At 43.9% G+C, this 23,630-nt stretch overlaps 2 protein-coding genes across 13 annotated transcripts in view; one reads left to right on the top strand and one right to left on the bottom strand.

The window, feature by feature from the left end:
• Positions 1–12,480, bottom strand: part of CBL (Cbl proto-oncogene) — an 87,802-nt gene extending 75,322 nt beyond the window's left edge. For 2 of the 4 annotated variants that reach the window (XM_069554179.1, XM_069554180.1), the window contains exon 1: positions 11,940–12,480. In XM_069554179.1, coding sequence (XP_069410280.1) covers positions 11,940–12,128 — 189 coding nt within the window. In that variant the 5' untranslated portion in view covers positions 12,129–12,480. The remainder of the gene's footprint in view (positions 1–11,939) is intronic. The other 2 variants (XM_069554181.1, XM_069554182.1) reach the window with 1 other exon arrangement.
• A 6,377-nt stretch (positions 12,481–18,857) lies between these two features.
• DRC12 (dynein regulatory complex subunit 12 homolog) lies at positions 18,858–23,189 on the top strand. 9 transcript variants are annotated; one of them, XM_069555397.1, is made up of 7 exons: positions 18,858–18,939; positions 19,242–19,323; positions 19,727–19,792; positions 20,186–20,305; positions 20,999–21,091; positions 22,590–22,720; positions 22,992–23,189. In XM_069555397.1, exons 2-7 carry the CDS (start codon positions 19,254–19,256, stop codon positions 23,118–23,120), a joined length of 609 nt encoding a protein of 202 aa, XP_069411498.1. In that variant the 5' UTR covers positions 18,858–18,939; positions 19,242–19,253; the 3' UTR covers positions 23,121–23,189. The 9 variants fall into 9 exon arrangements, with proteins under 9 accessions (XP_069411498.1, XP_069411494.1, XP_069411502.1 ...); XM_069555393.1 differs by having other exon boundaries at positions 22,971–23,189; XM_069555402.1 differs by having other exon boundaries at positions 18,882–18,939; positions 19,722–19,792.
• The last annotated feature ends 441 nt before the right edge of the window (positions 23,190–23,630 follow it).

Here is a 23,630-nt window from a genome sequence, read left to right as displayed (position 1 = left end):
CCAAATTTATTATATCCAAGGCCACACACCCCTAACCCATATATTCTCCCTGCTGCTGCTAAGTCACTTCAGTCCTGTCCGACTCTGTGTGACCCCATAGACAGCAGCCCACCAGGCTCCTCTGTCCCTGGGATTCTCCAGGCGAGAACACTGGAATGGGTTGCCATTTCCTTCTCCAATGCATGAAAGTGAAAAGTGAAAGTGAAGTCGCTCAGTTGTGCCGGACTTTTCAAGACCCCATGGACTGTAGCCTACCAGGCTCCTCTGTCCATGGGATTCTCCAGGCAAGAGTACCAGAGTGGGTTGCCATTGTCTTCTCCTATATTCTCCCTATTTCAAAGCAAATGTATTAAGAATTCAAGCTAAAATGCAGTATTTGCCTAATACCTCTGGGAAAAAAGGTATACTTCCTTCCACTAACAAAACTAAACTAAAATTGTTCTGCCCAACCTATAGTAAGCAAACAATAAATGCTGTTAATGACAATGAACTGAAAAACCATATTACCCCTCACAACAAACAGATTTAAAATATCATGAGGTCTAAAATGTCTCCTAAACACTTGATTAGTTCACATTTTTGAACCACCACCATCCCATGGTACATCCCATGAATGTTACCAGTCCCTCCTTAGAATGTGACCTCATAAAGATTGTTTGTAGATTAAATATCTGCTTTTCTCAAGATATTTCAAAGATAAATCATCACATGACCAGGAAAATCAGCACTCCACTGACAATTCTGAGTCTTTAGCACTAACACAGACCATAAGGAAAGTATATAGGTTGAGTAACTTTTTTGGTATTAAAATCTCCAGAAAAAAAAATTCCCTAAATATTTAGAGCTTCTAGGGGAAAAGTTTCCCAAAGCCTTTGTGAATAATTCAACTCAATAGTTAACAAACATCAAAAGCCAAAAGAACCTGCCTTTACTACTTAGGGATACAAGGTGGCTCAGACGTTAAAGGCGTCTGCCTACAATGTGGAAGACCTGGGTTTAATCCCTGGGTCAAGAAGATCCCCCTGGAGAAGGAAATGGCAACCCACTCCAGTACTCTTGCCTAGAAAATCCCATGGATAGACGGAGGAGCCTGGTAGGCTACAGTCCATGGGGTCGCAAAGAATTTTAAACACTTAGTTTTCATTAACCTCTAAAGTACAAATGAGCATTCTGAGCTTTAAAACTTCACCAAAAAAATTTCTGAAAGATATTTTCCTTGTCTATTCTCCATTTGCCTAATTTTATTTTGCTTTACAAGTCCTAGAATAGCAAAAATGGCTTCCTTTTGTTTACTTCTGCCTGTACATTTACAGCATCACTCAGAACAATGTCAAAAAGAAACGCACTCAGCTCCGGGAAACCAACAATATACTTGTACAGCTGCCATATACTCCATTCATAATAGCTTCCTCACTGGCCTAACACCTCCCTTTGCTTCTGCCAAGGGCTCAACAGTCAACAAAAAAAAATTTGGAAAGTGCTATGATTACAATAAAGAGGAATAAATTATGGTTGGAAATTGCCTAATTCTACTCTGAACACAGAATCTTCTACAACACTAAGGAATGAAATTTCTAGTTAGGCAGAAAACTATAAGCTTATAGTTTTAGTATAACTTATAGACTATGAATGATTAAGTATTTTTATCTCTGTAACCTTATCCATGGAAGCATTTTTCACTTCAAACTTTTTCGTATGATAAAAAGCATGATTAAAATAACCACTATGCTTCAAAAGCAAGTATTCAGTATGGTGAACTATACATAAAACACAGAAAATTTGATTTCAGTTTTAAAGAATCAGTTGCTCAAGAGAACAGGAAGTACACCAGAAAGGACTAGGAGCCAAGAGACCTGGGTCCTAGTCTGGTGACTGACATTAACTGGCTATGTGACCTTGAGCAGGTTACTCATCTTTCTAGGACTCTCTCCTTCTACAAATTAAGTTAGATCAATTAATTTCTTAAAGTCTTCTTAAAGCTTCAAATTTTAGAAACTAATCAACTTAGAAACTTAAAAGAGATTTTAAGTTTTACAAGTGTAACTACACAGTGAAGTATTTAAGTGAAAACAACTCCTGACTTTTTTCAAAGAGTAATCAGAAACCCCTATTTTTTAAGAGAAACATATCATCACTAGTAATAGCCCTAAGGAAAAAAAGGCTTTTACTCAAATTACTATTCTCCATTATTGATTTATCAAAACCCATCCAGGGACCTGAACTATAACTACTACCCAGTTCAGTTCAGTTCAGTTCAGTCGTTAAGTCGTGTCCGACTCTTTGCAACCGCATGAATCGCAGCACGCCAGGCCTCCCTGTCCATCACCAACTCCCGGAGTTCACTCAAACTCATGTCCATCGAGTCGGTGATGCCATCCAGCCATCTCATCCTCTGTCGTCCCCTTCTCCTCCTGCCCCCAAGCCCTCCCAGCATCAGAGTCTTTTCCAATGAGTCAACTCTTTGCATGAGATGGCCAAAGTATTGGAGTTTCAGCTTTAGCATCAGTCCTTCCAAAGAACACCCAGGACTGATCTCCTTCAGAATGGACTGGTTGGATCTCCTTGCAGTCCAAGGGACTCACAAGAGTCTTCTCCAACACCACAGTTCAAAAGCATCAATTCTTCAGCAGTCAGCTTTCTTCACAGTCCAATTTTCACATCCATACATGACCACTGGAAAAACCATAGCCTTGACTAGATGGACCTTTGTTGGCAAAGTAATGTCTCTGCTTTTGAATATGCTATCTAGATTGGTCATAAGTTTCCTTCCAAGGAGTAAGAGTCTTTTAATTTCATGGCTGCAATCACCATCTGCAGTGATTTTGGAGCCCCCAAAAAATAAAGTCTGCCACTGTTTCCACTGTTTCCCCATTTATTTCCCATGAAGTGATGGGACCAGATGCCATGATCTTAGTTTTCTGAATGTTGAGCTTTAAGCCAACTTTTTCACTCTCCTCTTTCACTTTCATCAAGAGGCTTTTTAGTTCCTCTTCACTTTCTGCCCAACACTTCTCAAATCTATTTCTGCTTTATTGACTATGCCAAAGCCTTTGACTGTGTGGATCACAATAAACTGTGGAAAATTCTGAAAGAGATGGGAATACCAAACCACCTGACCTGCCTCTTGAGAAACCTGTATGCAGGTCAGGCAGCAACAGTTAGAACTGGACATGGAACAACAGACTGGTTCCAAATAGGAAAAGGAGTATGTCAAGGCTGTATACTGTCACTCTGCTTATTTAACTTATGTGCAGAGTACATCATGCAAAATGCCCAGTTAGATGAAGCACAAGCTGGAATCAAGATTGCTGGGAGAAATATCAATAACCCAAATATGCAGATGATACCACCCTTATGGCAGAAAGTGAAGAAGAACTAAAGAGCCTCTTGATGAAAGTGAAAGAGGAGAGTGGAAAAGTTGGCTTAAAGCTCAACATTCAGAAAACGAAGATCATGGCATCTGGTCCCATCACTTCATGGCAAATAAATGGGGAAACAGTGGAAACAGTGGCAGACTTTATTTTGGGCAGCTCCAAAATCACCGCATATGGTGACTGTAGCCATGAAATTAAAAGACTCTTACTCCTTGGAAGGAAACTTATGACCAACCTAGACAGCATATTCAAAAGCAGAGATATTCCTTTGCCAACAAAGGTCTGTGTAGTCAAGGCTATGGTTTTTCCAGTGGTCATGTATGGATGTGAAAGTTGGACTGTGAAGAAAGCTGAATGCCAAAGAATTGATACTTTTGAACTGTGGTGTTGGAGAAGACTCTTGAGAGTCCCTTGGACTGCAAGGAGATCCAACCAGTCCATCTTAAAGGAGACCAGTCCTGGGTGTTCATTGGAAGGACTGATGCTAAGGCTGAAACTCCAATACTTTGGCCACCCCATACAAAGAGCTGACTCATTGGAAAAGACCCTGATGCTGGGAGGGCTTGGGGGCAGGAGAAGGGGACGACAGAGGATGGGATGGCTGGATGGCATCACTGACTCAATGCACATGAGTTTGGGTGAACTCCGGGAGTTGGTGATGGACAGGGAGGCCTGGCGTGCTACGATTCATGGGGTCTCAAAGAGTCGGACAAGATTGAGCGATTGAACTGAACTTCTCAAATACCACCCAACACTATTTATTAAAAACACTCTGCCACTTACAACTAATTACCAATCTCATTATTTTCATTTATCACATTAATCACAGGACAAAAATACAGTCAATAGGAAATTAAACAACTGACATGTGCTTACAGCTTAACTGTGCAGTTTTTATATATGGATTCTGTCTTTAAAAGGAAAAAATAATTCTCTTCCCAGACTTATCAATGCAACTTCAAAACCAAATACTTAGCATGAACTAGAGATTAAATTATTTTAGCATCATTTTTGGATGTCAGACCCTAATGAGAGCACAACTGTGAATCAGGGTATTGCAGAGTTTCCAATTTGGTCTAAAGCACCTCCCCAGTTCCAATTCCCTTTCTGGTCTCAAGGATTAGGTAAAGATGTGCCTGATGGTTCCCATGGTGTGGGGTATAGGGAGCAGGGCTGGGATTCCTCAGCCGGTATAAGTTCAGTTATATCTCTAGTTTGTAAATGTGAGCACTGGCTCATTCTTAATTCCCTAGCACCCAGCAAGAAGTTCAATGAAAATGTGATGTGGAAAGGTGCCAACACAATTTTCACCTAAAGAAACTAGGAATCAGCTACCATATTTAAATCAACAAACTAGACAAGGATTGCGGATAAAAGCAGATTTTTTGGAAGGCAATGTGCCAATACATACTTTTCAAAGTTTAATGTATGATTCCCTTGACCCAGTACATTTCATTTCTAGAAGTTTATCCTGAAGAACACCTAGAAACTGCTTAATAGATTGTCACTGTAACACCGTTTCTAATATTAAAAATCAGAAACAACCTAGAAGACTATGATTTATAACATATCCATATTAAAAAATCTTAAATAAAACTTAAAAAAAGAATTCAAGGAGACCTACATGTTGTATCAACGTAGATAATCTTTTCATTCTAGAAGCACTTTTGTTTAAAAATCCCACTTTTGCTTAACAATGTATTTTATATGTATTAAAAACATTATATATACCACTTATCAAATTTAAGAACATAATATCTTAAACATAAATAAGATACTCCACTTTTTTTTTAATAAAATTTGTCAAACTTATCTAAAATAAAAGTAACTGTAGAAGGGGCCTTGCTTCTTGAAGTATGATCCATGTCAGCAATACAGTTTCAGGCCCCACCTCAGACCTATTCAGACAAGATCCACAGATCTGAATTTATGTTAAAGTCTGAGAAGCACTGGTTTATAAAACTCACTTAACAGAGTCTGAACACCAGCTCAAGATCCACATTAAAAAACAAAACTATGAATTGGGTGGCTTATCTTACTTAATTTCTCTGAATCTTGTTTCGATCTCATAAGACACATTATTTTGAAATTTTTACCGTATCAGCAGATGTGAAATTGTAAACTGCTCCACAATATAAGGAATTAGTAGCTGTCAGTCTTTGCGACTAAATGCTAAGAAGGCAACAACTTGTTCAGAGCCCTTTAGAAAAAGGAACTGGAGGGATGGACCCCAAATAGTAGACAGTGGTTACCTCTAGAGAGAATAGTAGTTTAGGGGTAGGGGACTAAAGGGAGACTTACATTTTGTTCTATATATTTTATGATCCATGAATTGTTTCTCATAAAGAGTGCTGTATTTGTATACTGCTATTCAGATAGGTCTAAGAAGTGAAAGTCACTCAGTCGTGTCCAACTCTTTGTGACCCATGGACTGTAGCCCTCCAGGTTCCTCTGTCCATGGATTTCTCCAGGCAAGAATACTAGAGTTGGTTGCCATTTCCTTCTCCAGGGGATCTTTCCAACGCACAGATCTAACCCAGGTCTCCCGTATCGTGGGCAGACTCTTTACTGACTGAGCCACCAGGGAAGCCCAGGGCTAAGCAAGGAGGCAGGAATTAGGATCCCATCCCCCTCACTGAAGGAGCAGCGGGTTGGCCTCATTTTAAGATTTCCTCATGGCTGATCCCAGAGCCACAGGGAAGGTCAGGGGTGGCTGTGAGGAGGCGCCCGAGGTAGTGGACACTGCTGAGTAAGACATGCCACCCGTCCCAGAAGTTGCAGAGGGGAGACCCCGAGTCACTGCTGATTAAGGAGCTTCTATAGTGGTGACATTCCATCTCCTAGGGCTTGACTCCCCATGGGTGTGCACCATGAATGCCATCACCCCTTTCCCCTCCTCCTTTTGGAAGCTGCTGCAGGAAGGAACATTGTGGGGACAGAGCTGAGGCTGGCTTCCAGTGCTCCTGGTTGACTACTCCCACCTATTTCCTTCCAGCACAAAATGTGCTAATCATGAAAATATTTCACAATGACTTGCTTGTTATAATTCCCCTCTTCCAACAAACCTAATGGAGATCAGAATTAATAACTTCATTGGGAAATGTGAATGAAATTTAGGCCCAGTTTTCAAACAAATACTTAGACCATTTTTCTTTTTATTTATTTATTTTTTTCATTTTTCTTTTAATACTTAGTTCATTTTTCTTTGAATGCTCTAGGCTAGTCATTAGTGGACATTCTCATATGGTTCACTGTAACATGAACTCCACTGAAAGTAGACTTGGGGAACCAACTTGCCCATGTGTATACAGCTAACAACGTATGAAAAACAGGTTTCATTATAGCAAGAGTCACCAAAAACTTCAATCAAAGCCACAAAATAAACAGAGCAGATTATCTTCTTCCCCAGACTGAACCCTTCAAAATTTCTATCATGAATCACATGAAATGCTCAGTGAGCTCACATTTCACAAGAATTAAGAGAGAATATTACATCCATTGGGGGAATTCTTAACAGGTTTGAAAACAACACCATCTTTTTTTACAATGACTATGTATCACTTTTATAACCAAAAGAAGGTAAAAACTACTTTTAGCAAACGTTATTTTAATTCAACACTCAAAAAATAAAAAATTCCCTACCTTATCCCCCTAATTAATCACACAGAAAATAAGGGAGCATGTTTCAATCTCATTTTACTTTATTAAAATGTCTGCACTTCATTCAGCAAGTATAATACTATATATCAGACACAGGAACTGAAGTTAAGACAAAGCCTTGATCTTGAAGAGATCTAGTGGAGGAAGAGACAGATGAAATAAAAAGTGATAAATGCTACCACAGATAACATGAATTAAGTATCGTAGAAAAATAACATGTAGAAGCCGCCACAATAACCATGCAAAGTAACCAGTACACATAATTTGAAAAGACACAAATCTTTAACTTAAAAGTAGATACTTCTTTTAATGGTACTAGTTAAACATCATGTTAATATCATTTAAGAAAATATCTACTTTGTGTGTGAATGGAGGTGTGAGAGTATGCATGAGGATTGCTGTTGTATACCTACACAGGTCACTTTCTGAAAAATGACTTTCATTATCAAGACTGTTGTATACCTGAGAACTTACTGTATGGAGGAAATAACTAAGCCTTGTTCAGTTGCTAAGCCGTGTCTGACTCTTTGTGACCCCATGAACTGCAGCATGCCAGACCTCCCTGTCTATCACTGTCTCCCCGAGTCTGCTCAAACTCATGTCCACTGAGTCGGTGATACCATCCAACCATCTCATCCTCTGTCTTCCCCCTCTCCTGCCCTCAATCTTTCCCAGGATCACAGTCTTTTTTCCAATGAGTCAGCTCTTCATATCAGGTGGCCAAAGTATTGGGAGTTTCAGCATCAGCAACAGTCCTTCCAATGAATATTCAGGGTTGATTTCCTTTAGGATTGACTGGTTTGATCTCCATGCTGTCCAAGGGACTCTCCAGACTCTTCTCCAACACCACAGTTCAAAAAAGCATCAATTCTTTGGTGCTCAGCCTTCTTTATGGTCCAACTCTCACATCCATACTTTGACTACTGGAAAAACTTTGACTGTACAGACATTTGTTGGCAAAGTGATGTCTCTGCTTTTTAACAGGCTGTCTAGTTTTGTCATAGCTTTCCTTCCAAGGTACAAGCCCCAACTAAGCCTTAGGAGGTGGGTAATCCTGGATTCTAAGTCAAGCTCCCTATTAACTAAGTAACATAACCTCTTCAAAGCTAAGTACCCAAAAAAGAGGAATGATACTGCCAAAGAACTAGTGAAAGAAATTAATGTAATTAATAATGATTACCACTTGCATACCTCTTCCTTTCAGTTTTCCTTTGGGGACACACAAAGCAATTTCATTTAACAAATATTTACAAATGCACTTACTATTGTGTAAGACCTCGTGATTAGAGACTGCAGGAGATAAAGAGATTACAGCTGTTGTCCTCGTGATATTTACATCTTGAGAGGTTAGGATAGAGAAGAAATATGTGCATTTTTTTTTTAATCTTTTGGCCAAACTGCGTGGCATGTGGGATCTTAGCTCCCCAACGAGGGACTGAACTCATGCCCCCTGCACTTGCAGTGCAGAGTCTTAACCACTGGACCACCAGCGAAGTCCCTGTACGTGATGTTTAAACTTAAGAGATCCCGTATCGCACTGAACATCCTTACTTAGTCACTTATCACTATAATGGAATCTCCTGGAATGCAAGAATTTACACGTAGTGCTATCCTTGGGATTTAGTGAGCATGCAAACATAGGGGAAAGGTAAAAAGGAAGGGAGAAAGCAATCCAATGAAACATACGGATTCATAAATTCTGTTACGTGCATTTTACTTCCAAAATACAAGAAGTTACTTAAGGTGATTTTTTTTACAGCAAGCCAGAAAAGGTAAGTAGTAGGAGGATTATCTTTTTAAAAAGCTTTTTCAAATCCATGATTTAAAGGAAAGCATTTTTCCAATAAATCATATTCCATTAAATAAATCAATACCTCGAGGTTTTACTAACATAAGCTAATTTAAAATAAAAACATAGCAGGGACCTAAAATACTGCCGGCATGATGCTCTACTTCAGTGGTGGACAAACTAAAACGTGATGGATTTTTCTGTACACCTGCAAGATAAGAATGGCTTTTACATTTTGAAAGAATTGTAAAAACAACAGCAGCCAAGAATATAGAACCGCATAGGTGGCCAGCAATGCTTAAAGTATTTACTACCTGTTCCATGACAGAAAGTTCGTCAACTCCCACTCTATCTCCCAATGGAATTTTGAGTCTCTCACTAAACTCAATACTTGATATTTCCACATTTACATTTAAGGCAATTATATGATTGCTTTCTCTACCCCCTAGCCAGCTGTCTACTTCCTTACTAGCCACTTTCTTCACATACGGGTAGCTTCACAAATATCAATTACAATATACTGGGATGGCAAGGAAAAAAAGAAAAAAAAACTATAGAGACTGAACCACATCTTCTGTTTAATAACAAGCATCCTAGCACAAGCATTTTTCCAACAATGAGTTCAAGTTTTGCAATGGAATAGTAAATCGAACCTACACTGACCAGAACCCATGACTTAGGCCAACTTCTCCATCCATGTATATCAAATACGGAGGAGAGGAGACAGTTTCCAGTACTAAATCAATAAGCTGATTAATAATAGGCTGGAATAATATTCACCTAGCTTTAATGACAAGGTTAAAACAGGTAAGAGATGGTGACTTAGAGCTAAGTTCAATAAATGAGTGGGACATTTGTGGATTTAACACGAAGTTCTTCATCACTTGTATTATACAACATGAAGTCAAGAAGGGTTAGTGATACATTAAGACTGTCAACAATAAAGTGAAAAAAGAGAACATTTATGCTCAAAACATCAAGAGTAAAAAAGCACACTCTAACAACATTACAGGAGTATTCAGAAAATCTGGAAAGCAGAATAAATCTACCGGATTAACACATTAGAAAGAAGAACGAAGCTTTCATTTCAGCACAACCAGTAACATGTGATACAGGGCACAGACTACTAAAAATCATCTTTCAAAACAATCAACACAAGAATAAAACCACCGCTCTTCCTACACTAGAATGGAAAAGGTAGAAACCTACTTTCCTTCAACTATCAAAACCTGAAAAGCCTTTGACTCAAAACAGAGGTCTTTATTCTTCCCAAATAATTAAACATTCTGCAGAAGAAATCATACTACACACTCTTTAAAAAGATGGGAGTTAAGGCTTAAGGGGTGGGGACAACCATTTTAAGGACTACATTACAGAGACTCTCGAGTTTGACAAAAAGTTTTATTTTTAAGGAGAGGTCTCTAATCAATACAATCTTGATACATTGCAGGTTGATACCTGTGTCTCAAATGAGAAACTAATTAGAAATGCAAATTTCAGGAGAAACTTTTTAAGTCAACTCTAAATCCCCAAAATGCAAACCTACAATCTTCAGATTTTGAATATATTCAAAGTATCAATTGATATTTTTAAATTGATATTTTAAAGTATCAATCCACTTAAAATTCCCTTAACTGCCTACCTTTCTGTAATGGTTTTACTGCAATTTCTAAGAATGAAATTAGCATTGTAACAGTAATTACAATACCAATTACTTAACATGAGAAAAACCAGCCCTGAAAAAGTAGCTTCTGAAGCCACTGGTATGCACTACAGGAGCGCTAATTCACACAGGACTTATTAAGTATTTCTACAGCACATTTATATCTGCCAAGTGCTTCATAATCACTTTTATTAGCTGTTTCTAGTCCAAAGCAATCCATGAAAAACTTTACAGAAGAGGAACCTAGGCTCAGAGAGGAACCAAAGAAAACCAATTTTACTGTGGAGGAAATAACACCATTCTCTTACAATATACGCCTGATCCTTCTAACCATCTTTCATCTACAGAATGAATTTTGCAAAAATCAGTTATTGATAAATGTTGAAAAACAGAAAGGAAAAACTGAATGCTCTGGAACAAACCGTTAGGCTTGGGACTAACTACTATCTTTCATTATACAGACATACTCTAAGGAAGTAAAATTCTGTTAAATGCCAAGCTTAAAGTGAAGTTATTTTTTACACTTGCTAAAAAAAAAAAAAAAGTAAAGCAGCTCATCTAACAATTTTAAAGTCAGGTTCTGCAATAAGGAGTCGGGATAATTAACAAAAAAAGTAGAACCCAACAAAAAGCACTGTGTATGAGGAGGAAGTTCTGAAAGGAGTCAGAATCTGCTGCTTAACCCACTCGGTCAACGTATCTCTCCGAAGATAAAGGTTATAACCAGAACTTGTGGTTTAATCAGTGCATATCTCAGCACCAGCAATGGATCCCATCCAATGTTTTGGAAGAGAAAAACTTGAGCCAGCGCTAGATGTGGAGGAAAGTTCGTTCCTCGGCCCATTTAAATATTCCCATTTCTTTTATCTCTGTCACATCTTAATGAGAAGAAGGGAAGGAAAAAAAAAAATTGTACGCTCACCCAGAGCAGTCTGCCCGCGGAGTTGTCAGGACCCCAGGTCTCTCCACGAGAGCCCGTAAAACCGAATTCCCTAATTAGAGCCCGTCCAGCTCAGTCCCAGCCGGTAAATCAAGCGCTCTTCCTCACCGCCCCCTCCCTCCTATCTCCCGGGGCCAATTCCGTGACCCACATCCCTACATCCTGCGCAGAGCCCCAAACTCTGCAGCCCCACTAGACTTCCGCCCCGGTGGCTCCCCAGTTAACCTCCCCCAGCCCCCACCCCATCTTTGTCTCGCAACCCCAAACACACCACCTCAACGTTCCCCCCGACTCCCAACCGCAGCCCTTCCCCCTCCGCCGACCCCCGTCCTCCTGATCTCCTCCCTACCCCCACAGCCCCCAGCCCTCGGCCCCGTCACCCCGGCTCCTCGCCTCCCCAGCCTTGCACGACCCGTCCCCTCCCCCAGCTTCCTCCGTCCCTTCCTTCCCCTCCCTCAGCCCCTCCGCCCACGCCCACCCCTGCTCCCGCGGGTGCTCCGCGGGGCCTTTCACCTTGTCCATGAGCTTCCAGCACTTCTCCACCATCTTCTTGTCCACGGTCCCCGGCGGGTGGGGGCTGAGGTGGTGGTGGTGGTGGTGGTGCGGCTGGAAGGCGTCCTTCATGAGCCCGATCAGGCCGCCGGAGCCCCCGGAGCCGCCGCCGCCCCCGGCCCCAGAGCTCTTTTTCACGTTGCCGGCCATGGCCCGGGAGAGGGTCAGGGCCCAGCCGCGTCCGCCGGCTCCGCTCGGCTGCGAGTGAGGGAAGGAGGGCGTGAAGGAGGGGCCTCTCCCGGCCGCCGCCGCCGCCGCCGCCGCAGCCGCCGCCGGCCGTCCGGCGGAGGGAGGGGCGGCCGCGGGGAGGGGAGTGGGCGGCGCCGGGCGCGCGAGTCCGCGCGGGCGCGCCCCCTCACAGAGCGCGAGCCCGGGGGGAGCGCGCGGGGCTCGGAGAAGCGAGCGGCCGCGTCTGGACTGAGGAGCGGCCTCTCCTGCGCCTCCCCCTTCCCGAGTCACCGCGCCCGGAAAGCCGCCGCCAAGTTTCCGCGCCGCCTCCCCCGTCCCTGCCCCCGGGGGGCGGGCCCAGGCCGAACCGTCCCCCTTCGCCCCCTGCTGGAAGAGTTGGGGAAAGGGAGGGGCGGGGCTAACGTGGAGTCTGCGCACTAGGCAGAAGCCGGCCCTCCATGTTCCTTCTGGGTTGTGGGTTGTCAGCCCTGGAGGAGGTCGTTGGGCTATTTAAGTTAAGACGGGTAGAGCTAGGAAGTTCCACTGGTTAATCAGAATGAGAACAAAGGCCTCGACCAGTTCTCCCACAAAGTGATTGTAACCTCTTCTGAGTTACTGATTCTGAGTGGTTTTTTTCAGAGGGTTACCCACATGAACCTCTACTTTAATAGAAGAAATTGATGCCTGAGTTGTGAGTCAACCTTCAGTTTCATGTATATTTCAGGCTTGTGGTGAGGGGTCATTTGAATTCTTTTTTTATTTTTATTTCTATTTTTAATTGAAGTATATTTGATTTACAATGTTGTGTTTCAGGTGTACAGCAAAGTGATTCAGTTTTATATGTACCTATTAATATATTTCAGATTCTTTTCACTTACAGTTATTACAAAATATTAAGTATAGTTCCCTGTGATACAGAGTAGGTCTTTGTTGGTTGTCTAGTTTATACTGAGTCTTCTTAAAAGGGAGTCTACTGCACTATTTTACCTATAATGATTCTTGGAAAGGATTTTAGAAGAAAGGAGATTTGGGAATTTGATGAGAGTCAAATTTAGAATGGCATCTGAGCTTAAACTTTTTCTAAACTTCTGGCTTTGTGAAAGCTCCTTTCTACATTATGAAAAGAGTGTGTGTTTTAGGGGGGGAGTGTGCGTGCTCAGTCATTCAGTTGTGTCTGACGCTTTGTGGCCCCATGGACTGTAGCCCATCAGGCTCCTCTGCCCATGGATTTTCCAAGCAAGAATACTGGACTGGGTTGCCATGCCCTCCTCCAGGGGATCTTCCCCATCCAGGGATCAAACCCACATCTCCTGCATTGGCAGGCAGATTCTTTACCACTACTACCACCTGAGAAGCCTTAAGAAAACATCTGCATGCATGCTAAGTCGCTTCAGTCCTGATGCCCTCCTCCAGGGGATCTTCCCAACTGAGGACTGAACCCACATCTCTCATGTCTCCTGCATTGGCAGATGGGTTCTTTACCACTCACACCACCTGGGAATCCCCAATTGTTAAAAAAAAAAAAAAATTAAGACGTGCCATGGAAAGAATCTCGATGTTGTCTTTACCCCACACCTGACAAATTAGGAAACTGAACTTTGTTTGCTTCTCCTAACATTGTGGAAGAAAAAGGGAAGTTTTTTCCCCCACTCCCTCATGTTTTAAACTCCTAGTTAAGTCAGGACCAGGAATGGGAATGCTGCAGATCATTGCATCCTGATTAGACCTCAGAAAGGCTAGCGCCATCAGGCCATGAGTTCTTCTTCCAGGCCCTTTGACCTATTTGAAAAAAAAAAACACTTCCCCCTTTTTTTGCCTTAAGATTCCCTTGCTTAGCACCTTGTTCTGCAGGTGGGTAGGCCAGTTATCAGGCCCTGACCACAGAAACCTTGAGCTTTGAGCCCTGGCCTGAGGAGGCCATGCCCCTCCCAGGAACAGCAATGCAGTTCCCAGTCACTTCCACTTTTCTAGTCTCAAAGTTCCGTTGGAAGAACTTTGAAAAAACAGAACTTCCCTCCTGAAGAAGGAAGTGCCCTGCCCTAATTTGCTAATTCTGAGCCTCAGCTTTGGGAGTTTGCAGCCCCTGGTGTGTCAATAAGTACTCAGTTCCGCCTTAGATTCCCCACCTAGCTCTTCTACAGAGCTCTTGACTGATTAGGGAATTAAGCTTATCAAATGATCCTAGAAGAGAGGGGTGAAAAAAGATCTCTGAACTCAAAGACTCTTCAGCCAGACATTCTTGTTTGTAACTCAGTGGCCTGTATCTACAATTGATTGTGGAGTCAGAATTATCATTTCCTATCGGTAGAATCTCCATTAATCAGTACTTACCTAGAAAGAGTTAGAATGGCTAAAGAAAAAATACAGGCAAAGCTCTTATATAATTGTCAAAACTTCCCACCCCTGATGTGTCCACCCTTAGTTGTAGGCCCTCCTTTCCTCCCACTGCGTCCATAGAAACCTTTTCCTTACTGATTTCCCTGCCACTTTAAATCCATTCTGTCACCAGACCAGTGTTCCTAAAGTATACTTCTGACAACAAAAAGCAATAACTTTCAGCACTCCCCACTGCCTCCTTAATGAAGTTAATAGTTATGATCTAACTCCAAACTACCTTGCAGTTTTATACTATTCTAGTACATATATTCTATGCTGGGTGACTCACCAAGTCACGAAATACCACAATTCTTTTTTCATCACCGTTACTCAGAGCATTCCCTCTGCCTAAAGAGTGCAGTGAAGTCCAATCCATTTTTTATACTTAAATGTTGTCCTCCTCATCAGACACTCCAGCTAGAATAATTCTTCTCTCCTCTAAATTTCCATAACCATCTATTTCTCACCTATCACACATTAATTTGAGGGCTTCTCCAGTGGCTTAGCAGTAAAGAATCCATTTTCAACACAGGAGACTCAGGTTTGATCCCTGGGTCCGGAAGATCCCCTGGAGGAGGAAATCGCAACCCCCTCCAGTATTCTTGCTGGGAAAATCCCATAGACAGAGGAGCTTGGCTGGCTGTAGTCCAAGGGGTCGCAGAGTCAGACACGACTGGAGCAGCGGAGCACACATGCGGGTATGAACTTATGCTACACTGTCCTATCAACTTTGGTCTTCCACAGTACCTAGCACACTGTAGACATGCAAGGGGACGTTTTCCCCCTCATAGTCAAATCCTAGATTTAATAGAGTATAGTTCAGTTTAGTTCAGTCACTCAGCCGTGTCTGACTCTTTGCGACCCCATGGACTGCTGCACACCAGGCTTCCCTGTCCATCACCAACTTGTGGAGCTTACTCAAACTCATGTCCATTGAGTCAGTGATGGCATCCAACCATCTCATCCTCTGTCATCCCCTTTTCCTATGGCCTTCAGTCTTTCCCAGCATCAGGGTCTTTTCTAGTGAGTCAGTTCTTCACATCAGATGGCCAACGTATTGGAATTTCAGCTGCAGCATCAGTCCTTCCAATGAATATCAGGACTGATTTCCTTTAGGATGGATTGGTTGGATATCCTTGCAGTCCAAGGGACTCTCGAGTCTTCTCCAACACCACAATTCAGAAGCATCAATTCTTTAGTGCTCAGCTTTCTTTGTAGTCCAACTCTCACATCCATTCATGACTACTGGAAAAACCATAGCTTGGACTAGATGGACCTTTGTTGGCAAAATAATGTCTCTGCTTTTTAAAATACTGTCTACGTTGGTCATAGCTTTTCTTCCAAGGAGCAAGTGTCTTTTAATTTCATGGCTGCAGTCACCATCTGCAGTGATTTTGGAGCCCCAAAAAATAAAGTCTGTCACTGTTTCCATTGTTTCCCCATCTATTTGCCATGAACTGATAGGATGCCATGATCTTAGTTTTCTGAATGTTGATCTTTAAGCCAACTTTTTCACCCTCCTCTTTCACTTTCATCAGGAGGCTCTTTAGTTCTTTTTCACTTTCTGCCATAAGGGTGGTATCATCTGCATATCTGAGGTTATTGATATTTCTCCTGGCAATCTTGATTCCAGCTTGTGCTTCATCCAGCCCGGCATTTCGCATGGTATTCTCTGCATATAAGTTAAATAAGCGGGGTGACAATATACAACCTTGACGTACTCCTTTCCCAATTTGAAACTGGTCTGTTGTTCCACGTCCAGTTCTGTTGCTTCTTGACCTGCATACAGATTTCTCAGGGTGAGAAATTAACCCTTGGAGTTGCATATGAGCTTGTGGCTCATCTACACCATCTCTGGCTTGGTTTAAGGCTTCCAATTTGTATTACGTTCAGTATGGTCTGTATATTATAGAATGGGATGGTGTAATTTGCACTTTGCTCCTGCTGCAGCAAGCCATATTTCTTTTAATGCATGATGACCTGTGTCTCACATCTGAATAAAGTAGAGAGGGTGGCCTTCTCTCTGTGTCTCTTTAAAACCCCCAAATGGGATCCTATTTAAAGGAAGGCAGAATTCTGCTGAAATGATCTTTCCTCTTTTCACTTCTGAACTGAGGTTAATGAAAAAAAAAAAAAAAGAACGAAAGATTGACCTTTCTTTCCCAATTTTCACTTGGCTTGTTTTCAAAATGCACTAGAGATTGAATTGTGGAGCACAATGTCATTCTCATTCCTGGATGATTCTAGAGCTGGCTCAGTTTGTATCGCATCATGTGATCCGTGGCACTCTTCTTATTCCATTTCACCTTCACCCCAAACCACATCCTCATTCTGCACCTGAAAGTCAGTTGACTGAACGTATTTGAAAAGTAAATGCTCTTCTGAGACACGATATGTTGTTTATTCTCTGTAATCTCTTCCTCAGTATGTGACTCCCTGCCTCAGCCTAGCAGAGACATTAATCATTCTATGGAAAAGTCCCCAGCACAGAATTCTGGATGAGGGGAAAGACAGACAGAGACCTCTACTGCTTTCCTTGTCGGTGGGGTGGGGTGGTGTGGGGAGGGCAGGAGTAAATGAAAACATGCGTCAAGGTTAGAAGAAAACTCTTCTTCTGATTTGGGGCATGTGGGCAAGATTTTCTGACACTGAAATAGAGGAACAGTAAGCATCACGAAGAACAAGTCTGGCTCTTCCCTTTACTCTGTAAAATGTCCCTGGGGTCAGAGAGGTATCCTGCACCTGTGAAGGTGACAAATAAATATCCTCAGGCTCTGCCTGAATCTGCTACCACCTAGAAGAAGGATTTATGACCCCCACCGCACCCCTGGCCCCCAAGATCTCATGGCTGTTTCTTCAGATCTGTTCTTGATAACAGGCAATTGACCAAAACTGTTGAGGAAGACAGAGAAATATCTAAAGAAAGAGTCTGCAGTTCCCTAAATCCACAAGGGGGAAAGCCCTGAAGTTTCTGCTGTTTTCATTTTAGCCACTTTAGTGTTCACAAATCTGGGTGGCAGACAGACAGCAAAGGCTCCCAATAGCAAAAGGCTGGAGAGAGGGGTTTCGGGGAGGGAACAGCTAACCAGGGCAAGCCACTCAGCGTTCTCCCTTCCCCAGATTTATTTTTCCAACTATTCGTGACTCCAGCAAGATGCTAGGCAGCACCCCTAAATGAGGGGTGCCCCCAACATTGCTCCATAAATAATTTAAATAGAAAAATTCAGGAGACTTACTAGAAGGTCAAGAAAATCCACTAGAGGGAGCCCAAATCAACTCAATGCCACAGGGAACCAAGCTGGTTATTTTCTCAGCACCTGTCTGAAAATCAACCACAGACAGGAATAGGGAGAAAGAGGAAATATATTAAGTCACCATAAAAGAAGATAGTCCTGTAAATACCTGGTGAAAATCCAAGCCTTTCAAGATTTACAAAATCAAAGATTTAAAGATTTAGGAAACTGAGGCTGAGCAAGGAAAATGACTTACCCAAATTTACATATCTGGAGAAGGGTAAGGATGAGAACTCAAAAGCTCCTGTCTCTAACCAGTACCCTTTCTTCTTGATTTGCATCTATGTCAGGATAGAAGGGCATCGCAACCCACTCCAGTATTCTTATCTGGAGAATCCAATGGACAGAGGAGCCTGGAGGGCTACAGTCCATGGGGTCACAAGAGGTTGCAAGAGTCGAACACGACTGAGGTGACTTAGCACAGCACCTTGAGGTCCTAGGTCGAACTCTCCTCTGTGTCTCATTTATCTGAAATAGGAAACTCTCTCAACCACCATCTCCTGAATTTCTTTCCCTCATTCACCGTAGAATACCTCCCTGAAATCTTCAATTTTAAGCCTATTTAATAATGTCATTTTGTTGATGAGACTTTGGGAAATGTAAATCACCCCAAATGGCTACCATGAGTTCTTTTCCTCTGTATCAGCGCAATAGCATTATTTTGGATGTGTAAATCTATAATTTGTAAGTGTCCAAATTGCAGGCAGTGCTACATAGAAGTGAATCATATTTAATCAGTTCCAAAGCCCTCTCTCCTCAAACTACACTTAGGATCTGGGGACAAGAAGAGTATTGGCCCTCTGAGACCTTGGTATTTTAAGCATTGTATTTAGCCCCTTCTACCAGACACAATTATAACGACTGAGCAAGCATGCATGTACCTTCCTAACAGCTCCATGTTTCCCAGTTGCCTGGACAACGTGCAGCCTCCAGAAGCCCAACCTTCCAGTTCTCAGTCCCACCCCCAAATGAAATTTGCCACTCTGGATTGGGTCCCAGAACACAATCTCCTCCTCCGGCTCCTAGCTGGTTGGGCCTTTTCTCTGCCCCTCCTGGAAAGTGGGTCACGCCACAGGGAGATACAACAGAGACAAGTGAGGGTCTTGGAGGAAGGAAGAGGCAGGGTAAGGATGATGGGAAGAGAGAAGGGGCCAGGTACTGAGCTTTATTTTCTCTGAAAGAGGGTTGAGAGGAATGATTTCTGTACTTAGAGCTTGACTGGTAGAGAGAAATGGGTTCATCCTTCCCCCTGGCCCCAGCCTTGCCTAAGTTTCCAAGGAAACCAAGAACTGAAGCTTCTGGAAAGTGTAAGAGACAGACTTGGAGATGAGAGCACTAATTCTCCTGGGACTCCTGGTTCCGTCTAGGGAGTCAGGAGAGTGTCTCCATGTCCAGACCTAAATATGAGCCCCCTCCCTCCCTCCAGGACAGGAAGGAGATGCCACCTAAGACCAAAGAAAAAGGGACAAAAGCTGGGGCCCAGAAGAAGAAAAGAAATGCAGGTGCTGGTGAGTCAGACTGGGTGGAGGTGGGTGCCTCCCAGCCTCTCCTTGTTCTGGCTCAGAGACCTCCAGAGAGAATTCATCCCTCTGCGTGACAAGATGGAGCTGTCTTGGCCTTCCCCCTTTATATCCATATTCGGGTGCCATGGAGCTGGGAACATGGGAAAATCAGCACCCATGAATCCCTTCTGGCTGTGTGCCTTCCTTGTATATTCATTACAATCTTTCAAATACCTACTGTGAGCTGGGTAGTGAACTCATTAGGCTTTGCTATCAGAGATCCCTCATTTAATGGTCCTTGTATCTCCCACAAAAAAAAGAGAAGTCCAGGGTATGGGAGGAGGGTGGGAGGAGGGTAGGGAAGGCTGAGATCCTGACAAGCTGAGGGTCTGCTGTCTTGCCAGGGCAGATGTGGAGGCTGAATCCATGCACAGGCTGGCACTGCTGGAAAAGGAGGTGCTCCAAGACCGCTTGGGTAAGAAGGGTAGAAGTTCGGCAACAGAGACAGTGGGCATTTGTGTATCCCTGGGAGCTTAAAGTTTTGGAACAATGGCGGAGGGCTGAGCTGATCTCTAACCATCCCCTAATGGGAAAAGATTGTCAAGAGCTGGGGTCATGAGGACAGGGTGGGCCGTGAGGGTTGATAAAGAAAGCTAACTTTTATAGCTGGAACACAGAGGGAGTTTTTCCCTCTTAGTAACAGAGTCTGTAGGATTCTGAGGCGGGGAAGGGAAACAGAATGACGATGAGAGACTGGCAGGCTGCCGCCAGGTTTCTGAAGGTGGACAGAGTCCATCAAGGCCATGGGGGCTGATTGATTGAGTGGAGCCCCCAACCAGTGCAGAGGGCTGCTCTGGACTGTTCACAGCTCTGCAGAGGGATGAAGCCCGCCGAGCCAAGGCTTCGGAAGACCAGCTGAAGCAGAGGATCAAAGACCTGGAGGCTGAACTGGAGGGGGCCCGGAGCGAAGGGAAGGCCATATATGCAGGTGTGAGGTTGATCGAGCAGGTGGGCGGGAGACAGGGGCCCAGAAGAGGACAACTGGGAGGGCCCAAGGATGCTAGAAAGGGAGACAAGGAGGACTTCGAACCGCCATACCTAGCCTCAGCCCTCCCTGCACCCACAGGAATCCTGAGGGGGCCTTCTGTGGTCTTGGGCAGGAACCTTCCGTGACATGCAGTGCTTTGTGCTTGATGTCCCGTGGACTATGAAACGCAGCCCTAGCCTTTATCTCACTCCTCCCGTGGGAGTGGGTGGGAAGGAGGGCCTGAATTCACATACTGAGCTACCATAGCGGATGGGTGTCTTGTTTCCTAGCTCTGTCCCTACCTTCTCAGATCACCACAAGAATCCAGAAGACTTTTTTTTTTTAAGATTTTTTTTTTTAATGTGGACCATTTTTAAAGTCTTTATTGGATTTGTTACAATATTGCTTCTGTTTTATGCTTTGGTTTTTTGGCTCTGAGGAATATGGGATCTTAGCTTCCAGATCAGGGATCAAATCCGCGTCCCCTGCATTGGTAGGTGAAGTCTTAACCACTGGACTGCCAGGGAAGGCCCTCAACAGACCTTTATGCACTTGTCCACTGGACCAAGCAGAGCCCTCCCCACCCACAACTTCCTGTCCTTTCTCCACTGCTCTCTCCCCATCTGGGTCCCTGGCCACCCACGGCTCTGCCAGAGATGAGTCGTCAGTGCCGGAGCCTGCAGGAGGCGATGCAGAGTCGCACCAGGAAGCTGGAGGAAGAAGTGAAGGGCCTGCAGGAGCAGTTAGGTAGGCTTCCCAGGTGGCCCTAGTGGTAAAGAACCCGCCCGCCAATGCAGGAGACTTAAAAGATGTGGGCTCCATCCCTGGGTCGGGAAGATCCCTTGGAGGAGGGCATGGCAACTCACTCTGTAATCTTGCCTGAAGAATCCCATGGGCAGAGGAGCCTGGATAGCCCCATTCCATGGGGTCACAAAGAGTCAAGCACTAACCGAGTTAGCACGCACACACAGCACACCCTGCCCTCACAGCACTTTCTCTCAGAGGATCACACTGATGTAGTCCAGCCTGAAGGGGTGGAGTTAGAATGGTCTTTCTTTAGAAAACTGCAATTTAAGCTCTCATACTGTCTTCCCCCACTGACTCTTCTACTACTTGCAACAGAAGGTTCAGGATAGCAAAAAATACCCAATCTTAACCTTTTAGTTATAAATGAAGAAGACCTAACTTTCTCACTGCACCTCCCTCTCTCAATGGTCTCTCTAAAGACAGTTCTTACTCCCCACTGCCCACATGTCTCTCACGAGCAAAACACAGTCTCTCTTAGTTTGGCTGATGTTTAGAATGAAAGCAAGCTTGAATATAACTGTTTGAATTACTTACCTCCGTATCTTCAAGACCTAATGTGTGGTAGGTCCTGAATAACTATTTGCTAATAAATAAATGAGCTTCTAAATAAGCAACAAAGCAAAACAAAACAAAAAACAAACAAACAAACAGGAAGCTTTTGCTCTCTTCCATCTTGGTTAACAGGACAGAGTTGAAAAATTTTAGCATGGCACAGATTTTCCACAATTTTGCCCTCAAAGTTTTCTTATCTTAAAGTAGCTTTAGTTTAGCTTTAGATATCCAAGAGTTGCTGATCTTCCCACGAAGACCCTGAGTTCCTTTCCTAATCTTTGCCTTATCTCAAATGCAATCAGCATTTTTAAGCACCTCCTACATACGAGGTGCTTTCCCACACGTTATCACATTTTTTTTAATGTGTTTTTATTTATTTGTTTGTTTGGCTGCCCCCAGTCTTAGTTGGGAGCATGTGGGGTCTTTAGCTGGGGCATGTGAACTCTTAGTTGCAGCGTGGGGGATCTAGTTCCCCGACTAGAGCTCAAACCTGAGCCCCCTGCACTGGGAGCGCAGAGTCCTAGCCACTGGCACTGGGGATGTCCTCACATTATCACATTTAACTCTCAGAGCACACCTGTGAAGCACGTGTCATTTTCTCTATAAAGAGGAAGAAACTGAGTCTTAGAGATGTGTCAGATGTTACACAAGTAGTGAACGGCAACCTGATTTGGGAGCCAAATCTCTTGTCCCAAGCACCCCCACCCCTCTCCTGTGCCTTAACGGTATATGTCAGCTCTTTATAGGAACTAGGGGAGGTTGACGGCTCTGGGGAAGTCTGGAACAGTCCTGCTCATGTTGTGCTCTTTGGGTGGGAGACTGTTCAGAGGCAGAGTGTCACAATCCTGTCCTCCTTCATCCTCCTCCCTGGCACCATCTCCCCCAGAATTGTGCCAGAGGGAGGCTGAGGCTGCCCAGAGGGAGGCCAAGCAGGCCCTCGGAGAGCGGGACCAGACTCTGGCTCAGCTTCGGGCCCACGTGGCAGACATGGAGGCCAAGTATGAGGAAATCTTACATGTAAGCCCTATCCTCTGAAGACCAGCCATCCCAGGGCCCAGCCCTTCCCCATCCCCACAAATCCCAGCGAGTATGACAATGACAGACCAGGGGGAAGGGAAAGAAGCATCTTCACAGGGGATTCTGCTGTGTCTTAAGGGGATACAACCATGCCTACCCACTAAGAATAAGAGCTTGAAGAAAACACTGCCTGGGAAAGCTTACAGACCAGGCTGCGGGCACCCCTTACCCTACCCTCTTCCTTCCTGAGATTGAAGCTCGGTGTCCTCAGGACAGCCTGGACCGGCTCCTGGCCAAGCTGAGATCTGTGAAGCCTCAGTGGGACGGGGCTGTGCTGAGACTCCACGCCAGGCTCAAGGAGCAGCTCCGCCAGTTTGGACTCAACCCCCTGGATCTTTGAAGCTGTGAGTCTCTAGTCTCTGGGGCCCTCTGAGGCCCCAGCAATAAAGCTGTCTTGATGTAGACCTCAGCAGGACTGTGAGCTGTGTTTTTTTGGCAGAGAGGAGTGCCTCTCATGGGAATATCTCAGTTCTGGACTGACCCATTATCCTGAAGATGGAATAAGAAGAGAGAAATTTGACAAGGTCTCAACTTCTCTCCTAGGGAGTCTGGGTCCCACCCCTTGAGCCTTGAGCCCTTTTGGTCACCCTATCCCCACCAGCACCAACAAAGGCAGCCAGATTTGTGGATAAAGGCTATTTCTATAAATAGGCCCCACAATCCTCAGGTGCCCACAGAAGGAAGGTGCAGCTAGTCTCCAAATTCTTATAATATACCCAACATCCTGGAGTCATGCTTAGGGAAAGTTCCAGATGGCTTCAATCCTAGCCAGCCCCACAGCCCACCTGAAAATGGAATACTCTCTGCTTCTCCTTTATTTTACTACAACGTTCTCAGTTCTACTTCATTT

The sequence above is a fragment of the Ovis canadensis genome, chromosome 15, assembly GCF_042477335.2.
Source record: "Ovis canadensis isolate MfBH-ARS-UI-01 breed Bighorn chromosome 15, ARS-UI_OviCan_v2, whole genome shotgun sequence".
NCBI lineage: Eukaryota > Metazoa > Chordata > Mammalia > Artiodactyla > Bovidae > Ovis > Ovis canadensis.
The sequence above is the reverse complement of the archived record's forward strand: the minus strand, read 5'-3'. Positions and strand labels throughout refer to the sequence as shown.